The following is a 12,256-nucleotide window of genomic DNA, read 5'->3' on the forward strand; positions in this document are numbered from 1 at the left end:
GGGTTTCACCGGGTTAGCCAGGATGGTCTCGATCTCCTGACCTCGTGATCCGCCTGTCTCGGCCTCCCAAAATGCTGGGATTACAGGCTTGAGCCACCGCACCCGGCCTGGACTACACTTTTAATAGGCTCTGACCATAGGCTGGATCTTATGCTAGTGCTTGTGTGTTTTCTTGCAATCCTTTTTAAATGTGTGTGTTTTTTCAATTGTGACAAAATACACATAACATAAAAGTTACCGTCTTAACCATTGTTAAGCATACGGTTTAGTAGGGTTAAGAATATTCACATCGTTAGTATTGAAAACAACAAAAATATTGAAAAGAATTAGATCTCCAGAATTCTTTTCATCTTGCAGATCTGAAACTCTATATTCATTAAGCAACAGTTCCTCAATCCACTCTTTCCCCAGTCCCTGGAAACCACACTTCTACTTTCTGTCTCTATGAATTTGACTACTCTAAGTACCTCATATAAGTAGAATTATACATTATTTATCCTTCTGTGTCTGGCTTATTTCAATTAGCATAATGTCTTCGAGGTTCATCCATGTTGTAACATGTGTCAGAACTTCCTTTTTAAGACTGGATAATATCCCATTGCGTGTATAGACCACATTTTGCTTATCCATACATCAGCTGATGGACACTTGGGTTGCTCCCACCTTTTGGCAATTGTGCATAGTGTTGCTATGAACACGGGTGTATGTATAGACCACATTTTGCTTATCCGTACATCAGTTGATGGACACTTGGGTTGCTTCTACCTTTTGGCAGTTGTGCATAGTGTTGCTATGAACATGGGTGTACAAATATCTCTTTGAGACTCTGCTTTCAATTCTTTGGGGGTATATACCCAGAAACAGAATTGCTTGATCCTTTGTTAGTTCTATTTTTAATTCTTCGAGGAACTGCCATTTGGTTTTCCACAGTGGCTGCAGTATTTTACAGTTCTACCAACAGTATACAAGGGTCCTGATTTCTCTGCATCCTTATCAACACTTATTATTTTCTGTGTTTTTGATAGTAGCTATCTAAGTGGATCTGAGGTGGTATTATTTATTAATTGCACACTTGCAGTCATATGGTATGTACAATTTTGCATCCTTTTTGTTAAATGTAACATTCTATCATAAGCATTTTACTCTGCAGTTTGAATTTTGATAGAAAGCCTTTTCAGTCTCCTTACTCTTTTAAGTGAAATTGTTCATATTGATCTTTTTACCTCTGTGGTTTCTTTCTTTGATTTCAAGCTTAGAAAATTTCCCTATGTAGCGATCAAATAAACATGCACCAGGTTGAATCTATTTTTAAAATACTTCATTTTTAACATTTGCATTGAATACTCTGGCATTTGGTTGTTCTTTAAAAGCCCTTTGACTGCAAAGAATTACACAGAATGTTAGTAGTGGTTCTCCCTGGGTGATTAGATTATTCATAATTATTTTTTCATGTATTGCTTTTATGAGTGAAAAACTGCATGTTATTTAAACCACAAAGGACCACCCTCTTGCCCATGGAACGAGCCCGGGTCAGCTCTGGAAGAGATGGGGACATGGAATGTGGAGAATCTAGTTGATGGCGAATTCTTCCTGGACCTCCACTTCCTCCACAGTAAAAAGAAGGATGGACTGTAGGGTCCTTTCTGGCCTCAAATTCGTCAGGTTTAGGCCCAACTTGATAGTGTCAACCTAAAATAATCAAAAAGGTCAGAATCTAGTTTAAAGAGAGTTTAATTAAGTGCAAAGGTTAAAAGTGAGCCTGCCAGCCGGGCACGGTTGCTCACACCTGTAATCCCAGCACTTTGGGAGGCTGAGGCAGGTGGATCACGAGGTCAAGAGATCGAGACCATGCCGGCCAACATGGTGAAACTCTGTCTCTACTAAAAATAGAAAAATTAGTTGGGCGTGGTGGCACGTGCCTGTAGTCCCAGCTGCTGGGGAGCCTGAGGCAGGAGAATCACTTGAACCCAGGAGGCGGAGGTTGCAGTGACTCAAGATCGCACCACTGCACTCCAGCCTGGCGACAGAGTGAGACTCTGTCTAAAAAAAAACCATGTGAGCCTGCCCAGAAAGAACAGATTCCAAGAAATTAGGATTTTAGCATGTTTCTGTGTAAGGCTTGATGCATAGTTACAATGATCTGATTAGTCAAGGTGGTCTTTTTGAGTGGTGGGGGAGGTGTATTTAACATTCCACACTGCAGATTAACCATCATTGGGTCTTGGACTGACACTATCTGGTGTGAGTTAGGTACAGGACAATGAAGGAGGCAGTTAATGTACAACAAAGATCAGCAATTAGAAGTGGGAAGATCTGGTCTCTCCCAGTCATTTACAATGAGGAAGTCGAGAACAGTGGGGCAGAGAGTGAAGCAGAATTGCAAGCAAGCAAGTTATACATAACCCAGTCTCCAAGGCCTAACTTCCCCCTTGGCATAATAAATTCAGAGGGTCCTGAAATTTTTATTTTTATTTAAAAACAGGCAGCCATTTCTTGGCTGAAGTAGTACATCCCCGCCTAATTAAATAGTACACCTTTTTAGAGAGAAAGGGGTGAGAAGGCTGTGGACAGAGTGAATGGCAAAGGGTTAACTGGGGGTGGAGGCAGGGAGGGCATTGCCAAGCTAGGGGTTAGGACCTCCTGCAGTTGGGTGTCCATCCAGCTGGGACTCAGGGCCGTAGAGCAGAAGGGTTAAAAGGGATAATGTGGGTAAGGTATTTGAAACAGTACCTGACACCTGGTAGGCACCAAATTAGTGCTGTTTTTGCCCACTCTGTCCCTTCCTTGCCTCTTGCCCCTGCCACGCCATTTTCTCCACCTTCCCTGCCTCCTCTTTCTCTCCTCCCTTAGTCTCCCTGATCCTCTCCATTTCTCTTGCACCATCTCCTCTTCTCTCCTTCCCTTAACCTCTCTCCTCTTCCTTCTTTTCCCTCCTCACTGGACATGTTAGTTCTAGATAAAATCTGTGCCTGTTGTTGGCCATGCCACTGGCTATGACTGAGCTTTGCCCCAGGGGCCTTCCTGCTGCCGGGAAGGTACCCAGTCTCCTCCCCAGGTAAGGCCCACAAAGCCTCGGGGCTCCACCCTGGCTACACTTTCTCCCAGCTTTCCCTGACATCATTGCCAGGTGTCGCTGTGTTGCCTGTTTGACCACATAGGTCGCTGTGGTACATATAATTTTTTTGTTTTCTTTGAGATGGAGTTTTGCTCTGTTGCCCAGGCTGGAGTGCAGTGGCGCGATCTCGGCTCACTGCAACCACCGCCTCCCGGGTTCACGTGATTCTCCTGCCTCAGCCTCCTGAGTAGCTGGGATTACAGGAGCCCGCCACCACGCCCGGCTAATTTTTGTATTTTTAGTAGAGACGGTGTTTCACCATGTTGGTCAGGCTGGTCTTGAACTCCTGACCTCGTGATCCGCCCGCCTCGGCCTCCCAAAGTGCTGGGATTGCAGGCTTGAGCCACTGTGCCCGGCAGTACAGTTACATTTTTTTCTGTGCTTGTTGAAACAACATCAAACTCTGTTTACCAGTCTCCAAGCTCCATGAGGATGTGGACTTGTCTGCTTTTATTCCCTTGTATCCCCTGCACCCAGCATGGTGTCTGAAATTAGTGCATGCTCAATAAGTATTTTCAATAAAAGATTCTACCCTACAATCGGGCAAATATAAATTAGCAACAAGTGCAGGTTTTGGAGACACTCAGATCTGGGTTTGAATTGCTGACTTAGCAATGACTTAGTCATGACTTAGCATGACTTAGGTAATTGATTTATGCTCTTTGGGCCTCAATTTCATCGTCTGTAAAAAGGGAAAAATGTGGCACCTCTCTTGTGGGCTGTAATAAAGATTAAATGAAATCTTATATGAAGTACACATCTACTCAAGTTCCTTTTAAATTTCATTTGCATAGCGTTACAGGATTTGTGAATTACTGTGTATTTTAAGGCCGAAGACTTAAGACAATTCATGATTTCATGGGTAATAGAGTTTTTATACATCTATGTAAAGACCCAGGGCTGGTCATCAGCAAACCCGGGTCCTCCAAGTTCTGCCTTAGTTAGTTATTGACCTTTGCTCCAGGGGCCTTCCTTCTGCCTGGAAGGCTCCCCAGCCTCCTCCCCAGGTAAGACCCACCTGGAGGCCATACCGGATTGTAGGATGCAAGGAGAACATGACTCAGTCTCATGCATCTTAATCTGCAAGATGAAGAGTTTGGGTAGGGATTAAACGCATCATGCAGGCAGCACCCTTATGGCTTTGGCTCTGTCTGCTTCATAGCTGTAGTATTATTTGATTGCTATTCTTTCTTTGAAAGTTTATTTTTATTTATTTATTTTTTTGGAGACAGTGTGTGCCATTATCCAGGCTGGAGTGTGGTGGCATGATGATGGCTAACTACAGCCTTGACCTCCTGGGCTCAACTGATCCTCTTGCTTCAGCCTCCTGAGTAGCTAGGACTACAGGTACAGCCACCATGCCCAGCTAATTTTTTATTTTTTGTAGAGACAGGATCGCACTATGTTGCCCAAGCTGGTCTCAAACTCCGGGGCTCAAGAAATGCTCCCTCCTCAGCCTCCCAGTGCACTGAGATTCCAGGTGAAAGCCACTGTGTCCAGCCTAAATGTTTACTTTAAAAGACAACTTCATACCGCTATAGTAAATATCACAAGTAGAAGGTAACAACAACAAAAGCCAGTAGAATGAAAACAAGATGGTGTTATAAAATTCTTGCCAGATATTGATACCTGCCAAGGGTCAGAGTCTGAGGCCTCTTCAGACTTTGTGAAGAAGGGAAATTAGCACATGCTGGAGAGATGGTAACCACTTAATGGCACTGCAGCGAGACATTCTGCACTCGCTTCGGACCATGAAAGCTGAGAAGGGCACGAGTGATTCAGTGTCATTTGGTTTTGTGTGTATCCCTAGTACCCATTTCTCACTTTAGGAAGCACTGGATTAGATCATAGACCTGGAAGGAACCTTAAAGATTACCTGCCCCACCTATCATTTTGTAGACGGATGAGCTGAGCCTAATGTGGAGGTGGCTGCTCATGCTCTTGACCCAGCCTTGTGAAGACCTGTGCCCTTGATTCTCAAAATGCAGAAGTTGAAAGACAGACAGACAGATAGATAGATATGCAGGAGTTGAAAAATAGGCAGGCAAGTAGACAGAAAGATAGATATGCGGGAGTTGAAAGATAGATAGATAGATAGATAGATAGATAGATAGATAGATAGATAGATAGATAGATAGATAGATAAAGACCTGTGCCTAACTATGCTTGTGTAGTGACATGGAGAGTGCCAGCAGTGTGGCCATGGGACCCCAACTATGACCTGTTCACATGCAAACCACCTTTGTGGGCTGTAGTCAGTACTTTTATTTTAAGCTCAGCTCTAAAATATCTATGCACATTTTTGGACTGGCCTTCTGCTGGTCAGTCACATTTCTTTCTCTTTTTTTTTTTTTTTTTTTTTTTTTGTTTTTTGAGACAGAGTCTTCCTTTGTAGCCTAGGCTAGAGTGCAGTGGTGTGATCTCAGCTCACTGCAACCTCCACCTCCCGGGTTCAAGCGATTCTCCTGCCTCAGCCTCTTGAGTAGCTGGGACTGTAGGCGCACGCCACCATGCCTAGCTAATTTTTTTGTATTTCTAGTAGAGACGGGGTTTCACCGTGTTGGCCAGGATGGGATGGTCTCAATCTTCTGACATTGTGATCCACCCGCCTGGGCCTCCCAAAGTGCTGGGATTACAGGCGTCAGCCACCGCACCCGGCCCATTTCTTTAGAACAAGGTTTGTCACTTATAAGTAGACTCTGGTCCCTTCAAAACCCTCTGGCTCCTCCAAAACATTTTTCTTGCTCTATTTGATCCACAAGAAAAATGAAGCTGCTCTTTCATATTGGTCAGAAGAGGTAACACTTGGGACAAATGCATCTGGTACCATTCCAGAGGCACAGAGGAGTTTTGGGTGTGGGTTATACTTTTTGATTTTTTATAAACCACACAGATAAAAGTGGACAACAGAGAAAATACTGAGTTCAACGTGGAGATTGGGCTGGGCGCAGTGGCTCACGCCTATAATCCTAGCACTTTGGGAGGCTGAGGTGGGAGGATTGTTTGAGCCCAGGAGTTGAAGACTAGCCTTGGCAACATAGATTCCATCTCTACAAAATTGTTTTTAAAAAATTAGCTGGGCGTGGTGGCACACATGTAGTCCAGTTACTCAGGAGGCCAGGGAGGGACGATTCCCTTGAGCCTGCAGTGAGCCGTGATTGCACCATTGCACCCCAGCCTGGGGAACAGAGCAAGACACTGTCTCAAACAAACAAACAGAGAGAGTATACCAAAGGGGGTAAAACAGAATGAAATACAGTGTTTTAAGTCCTGGTCCTCCTCCTCCATGCCCTGCCTCCTCGCCACCCTTGCCAAAAAAATTATTGTATAGATTATATAGAGAGAACAAAACTAGGCCCTAAGGTACTAGGATCGTTTTGTTCCTCTCCATCCGTGAATTTAATTCCACAGTCTTCCTTCAACACAACACTACCCCAACCCCCAATCCCTCCCACTACATTGCCAATCCCTGGGTGGCAAATCCAACAGCTTGGCCAAAAATTACTTGGAGAGGCCTCTAGTTGTGACAAAGATGCTGTCTTTGTACATCTATCGGCTTTTGCTGCAACACAGCCCACTCTCCCCTAACTCAGCTGCTTAAAATAACAAGCGTTTAAGATTGCTTATGAGTTATGGATCAGCTGGTCGGGCTCACTCATGTGTCTACAGTTAGCTGAGTATTGGGTGGAAAGCACTGCTGTGTCTGCTTTTCCCAGCCCTGATTTGCGAAGCCTTTTTTGCTTCTCGGCAGGGGTTTGGTCTTCCTGAGCACCATCCTTGTGTCTTCTCCCTGCACCCTGGGTCGGGCTGTCCATTATGGTTCTCTCAATAGAAGGCTGAGCCTGGGAGACTTGTCATGGATCAACGTGTATTGCAGTTGGGTCCTTTGTATTGAAGTCCACTGCAGTTTACCCTTTAAACCACATCTGCTTCCACTTTCCTCCACCTTTTATCACACACAGCATCATGAATGCCTTTTAGCTATTCATCTCTCTGAGCTGGTGGTAAGCTTTTGAGAGCAAAGAACACGTTGCCTTTCCCCTGCTGTATTACCACCATCTGGCCCAATGTGTTACACACAGTAGGTGCTCAGTAAATATTTGATGACTGAGATAAATGAGTGAATGAATGAAATTATTGATGAAACCAGGAATGAGGTAGAATGAGGTCTTGATGGCCCCCCAAAACTAAAATAACTGGAATTCCCCTTATTAATTTTTACCCTGTCACTTTAAGCTCCATTGAATGCCAAAGGACATGCAGACATGGTCGGGAGGGCCTAGTTCTTAACAGTACCAATGTTTGTTTAAATTTTCCTAACTGTACCCAGGTGTGGTGGCACGTGCCTGTAGTCCCAGCTACTCAGGAGGCTGAGGTGGAAGGATCACCTGAGCCCAGGAGGTCGAGGCTGCAGTGAGTTGTGATTGCGCCACTGCACTCCAGCCTGGGTGACAGAGTGAGATCCTGTCTCAATCAATCAATCAATCCAACTCATTGCAGTAAATACTACGGGTTTGCCTCTGGTTGCAAAAGTTTGGCTTCCCCAAGAGACAGCTGTAAAGGGGAAAGCAAGTGTATTCCAGTGAGATCGTGGGGAGGGATTCCTGGTTCTGATTTACTTTTCCACTTGGCTTACTAGACTTAGATTCCTGGTGTCTCATAGCCCCCCATCGGTTGACGCTCAGTCCCCCAGAACCACGCTTGTTCTCTCTGACCTTGTGAAATTTACTTGATGCCAGGGAACACTGTGAACCACAGCCTTTATCTCCCTGTGAGTACGTGAGCAGCTGTTTCCAAAATTAGAATAAAGGTGGTACTGATGGTGGGAGGTTCCTGGCCTGCTTTCTACAAAGTGTCAGTAGGAGAATTGGATTAATGGGTATTTATCTAATAACCTGTTCTGCTGGCATAGAATAAGAATTTCACAGGTACAGCTGCATAGCCTTGATATCTACAGCTATTCTTTTGTGAGGGAGGAGGGCATCAGAATTCTAATCATTGTGCAGAGCAGTGGCTCTCAGCCTTGGCTGCATATCAAGTCATCAGGGAGCTTTAAAAAGTACAGATGCCTGATCCCACCGCAGAAGTGCCAGTTCCATTGGCCTGGGGTGTGGTCTGGGACTCAGGATTTTTAAATCTCCCAGGTAACTCTGTGTGCAGCTAAAGTTGAGAACCGCTTGTTTAGTTTATCCATTCTATGTCAAGAAAGGGACAATAATTATCATCTGTTAGAATTATTTGAAGTTTTGTGGTTGTTAAAGCATATAGCTTTATATGCTGGGATGAATTATAGTTGGGTTAGAATAACAGATTCTTCAAGGGATGAAAATAAATGTCTCCAACGTGTTCTGCAGGCGCTTGGCTGCCCCCACCTTTTGTTATCATCCCCTACTCCGTCTCATCAAATTGTCTTGAGAATAATTGTGAGAAAAAGTAGCAATTGCCCTAACACATGAATTTGCAAGATGCTCTTTACTGCATTCTCTCATTTGCTCCTCACACCAGGAAAGTCAGCTAAGAAACAAACCGTTTCTCAGTGGAAAGTCCAGAGGGGAGAGCTGACAGGCTCAGCTAGGATTGAGTGCCCACTGTGGCCCCATCAGCGGCTTCTGTGCGATGGACACAGGTGCCTGGTTCCACCCCCTCTGCTGCAGCAACTACGTGCAGACACGCACTGCTGTCCGGAGGACTGATGTTAACAAATCAGGGTCATTCTTGTCCCTTGTAGGAAAGCCTGTGGGAGACTGAGCCATCAATAGAACATGTTTGCTAAATAGAGATGCAGAGAAAAGGGAGCTTAGGGGTCAGAGGCCGGCTTGGTTGCGGAGAGGAGGGAGTGCGAAGTACTCAGTGACTGGGCCCTGTGCCCTCCCTTTGCTCCTCCTCGGCAGTCCACTCGGGTTCTTGTCTTTCCTTTGTGCTTCTGCCTTGCACCTGCTGCAGTTCATCAAGACACAGCTTCTTTTACCATAGGTACATCTCAATATCCTTTGAAGACCTTCTAGGGTCATTTTCATGCTTTGGGGTGGATTTCTCTTCTGCCTGTGACGTTGTCTTCCAAGATAGGTTGATTCTTACTAGTTTCAAGGGGTGGTGCATTTTGACCTTAAACCAAATTCTGGTGCTTTCCCGGTCACAGGCGGTGGTATTCCATGTGAAAACAACTCAGTTTCAAATGGCTTGGGGCTGATACACATCACATCTCGAGTAAGCTCGGTGTTTGGATCAGAATCAAAACACAGGTCTTCTGAATTTTAATCAAATGCTTTTTCTCTCGTGCCCAAGTGAGTTTATTTTTGTTCTTTTCCACGGTTTCTTTTGTAGGGGTTCAGCTGTTGCAAAAATAATTGGTAATAATGTCAAGAAACTTCAGAAGTTTGCCTCCACAGTCAAGATGTGGGTCTTTGAAGAAACAGTTAATGGCAGAAAACTGACAGACATCATAAATAATGACCATGAAAATGTAAAATATCTTCCTGGACACAAGCTGCCAGAAAATGTGGTAAGACTTTGGGGTGAAACGTACATTGGTTCATTCTGCAAGTTATGCTTGGCGGAGCAGCGTTGGGACTCGGAACTGGGAAAGCTGCTTTTCTTTTCCTCAGTTCCTTTCCACTACCAGTTGGTTGGTTGATTTTGGTTTTTCTGACCCTGAAAATGGGTTTCCTATTAGTGTGCTAAGGATGCCTTAACAAAGTACCAGACTGGTACCTTAAACATACAGAAATTTATCTTTTATAATTCTGGAGGTTTTGAGTGTGAGATCAGGGTATTGATAGGGTTGATTTCTTCTGAGGTCTCTCTCCTTGGCTTGTAGATAGCATCTTCTGTATTTTCACATGGTCTTCCCTCTGATCCTGTCTCTGTCATAATCTCCTCTTATAAAGATAGCAGTCATATTGGATAAAGACCCACTCCAATGACTTAAGTTAATTACCTCATTAAAGACACTGTTTCCAGATACAGTCACATTCTGAGTACAGCCCATAACAGGCTTCCTCCTTGGCATTCAAAATGCCAGCCACGTCTGGAACTAACGAACCTGCCTTAGGCTGTTCGTGCTCCCCAAGTAGCTCCTGGTATACCCTAAGTGCAGGAGATCAGCTTGCTAGGACAGCTAATGCACTGGTCTGTAATTAAAGTCAGGGTCAAGGCCTAAATTACAGAAGGAGATAGAGGAAAATGGGAAAATGTAAGACTGACAGTTTAAATTCAAGCTTATTAAGTCTGGGAGAGAAAAATACAGGTTATTGCCTGACCTCCTTCTATTGACTTGCGGAGGAAGAAAGAAATGAGCTTGGGGAGTGAAAAGGGTGTACCCTGCTGCTTGTCTGAATGGAATTGATGAACTTCTTCTGTTGTCAAATTCACCCCTTTGTGGTTTTCTATCATAATCTCTTTGAAAACCAGACAGTTGTGGCTGTCTGATTCCTATGGTTAACCCAAGAAGCTCATCTCCTGTGTTAGTGAAATGCCCTTTACTGCATATATTCACTCACCAAACCTTATGAGCATGCACTGTGCATGCGAAGCACAATGTTGGGTGCTGGGGACAGAAGGAGGAATAAGACAGTGTTGCTTTCCTCAAGGAACTGAGCAGGGGAGACCGATCTCTAAATCAGTAAATGTGAGGAAGTTTTAGTTACAGTATTTGTTAGTGTCAAGTACCGTGCTAAGCAATACATATAGCCTAATTTAATCCTCTCAATAACGCTCTTAGGTTGCTACTACTGGTTTTCCTATTAGGATGATGATTTTGATTATATAGTGGAGGAAACCAGGACTCAGAGAGGCTAATGAACTTGTCCAGGGTCACACAGCTAAGGGCTACGGTTCAGATTGATTCCTGGTGGACTCATCCCTGAGCATGCTCCTGAGCATGCTGAATCTGTTGCCTTCCAGACAATGATGACTTTCTGCTCTGGACTCGGGTGAGCCAGCATTTCCCTACGGTGATTCCTGGTGCAGTTGGTGGGGGAGGAAGAACCTTTAGGGTTGTGAGCTTAGAAGTTAAGTTGTCCAAGTATCTGCTGGAGAGAATGAAAGAGGCGGCTGTTCCCACTCCAATGGAAGGCCTCTGGGGTCATCTCTAATCCATTCTTGGGTCAGATCATTCTTTTGAGCTTCACTTTTCTCATTTTTATCAGCATTGGTTGCCCCCTCCCTTCGATAAACTATATGTTTCATTGTTATATTCCTCCCACGCTGCCTGGCACCAGTCCCTTGTGCACCTGTCTGTCTACCTCCACGTGCCCTCAGTGTGTGACCTTGCTTTCTGGTTCTTCATTCACCCACCGTCCCTAGCGCAGTGCTTTTCCTCCAGTGGATATTCAAGGAATGTTGGGGGAAGTGAATCTGCTGAGTGGTTCTGTGAAGCTAGAGCCTCTGCTGTGAACAGGGAGAGTGGGAGGGAAGGAACTGACACAGAGGAGTTGAGAGAGCCTGCCCCCCACATGACTGACTCCACCACCCACCCCTGGTCACTGGGTATGGACAGAGGCAGGAGAATTCACTCCCAGAACCCTGCTGATGTCTAATAGATCTCTCGAACCTATTCTTCCTGTTTTAAGTGAAATTTTTGACCAACATGTCCCCAGTCCCTTACCCTCCAGCCTCAGGTAGCCACCTAAAAGACTAGTTTTTAACCATTGTTTTTCTTTCCAGTTCAAACAGGAGAGGTTTGTTGCATTTCTGTCAACACAAGCTCACTGTTTATGCTGTCATTTGATGTGCTGACTTCAAACTGAGACTTTCCTATGTGAGACCCCCAAACTGCTGCCCACCTGACCCTTCCCCAGGTCCACACTCATCATGTGGCCCCTCCCACATGGGAGCCTTCTGCTACAGTGACTTCACCATGCCATTGCCTGCTCACTGAAAACTGAGCCCTTCTGGGTTTGCGATTTCCCTTTAGATCTGAATGAAAATAATGCTCATTATTTTCTGAAGGCCGGGTGCAGTGGCTCACACCTGTAATCCCAGCACTTTGGGACCAAGTGCAGTGATTCACTCCTGTAATCCCAGCACTTTGGGAGGCTGAGGGGGGCGGATCAGTTGAGGTCAGGAGTTCAAGACCAACCTGGCCAACATGGCAAAACCTCATTTCTACTAAAAATACAAAAATTAACTGGGTGTGGTGGT

At 44.9% G+C, this 12,256-nt stretch overlaps 1 protein-coding gene across 1 annotated transcript in view; it reads left to right on the forward strand.

Annotated features, from left to right (window-relative positions):
• The window catches only part of GPD1L (glycerol-3-phosphate dehydrogenase 1-like), a 57,881-nt gene that overhangs the window by 4,247 nt on the left and 41,378 nt on the right, over positions 1-12,256 (forward strand). Inside the window, exon 2 of the mRNA XM_011961624.1 lies at positions 9,440-9,617. Within this exon, the coding sequence (XP_011817014.1) occupies positions 9,510-9,617 (108 nt within the window). The 5' untranslated portion in view covers positions 9,440-9,509. The remainder of the gene's footprint in view (positions 1-9,439; positions 9,618-12,256) is intronic.

The sequence above is a fragment of the Colobus angolensis genome, unplaced genomic scaffold (genome assembly GCF_000951035.1).
Source record: "Colobus angolensis palliatus isolate OR3802 unplaced genomic scaffold, Cang.pa_1.0 Scaffold56, whole genome shotgun sequence".
NCBI lineage: Eukaryota > Metazoa > Chordata > Mammalia > Primates > Cercopithecidae > Colobus > Colobus angolensis.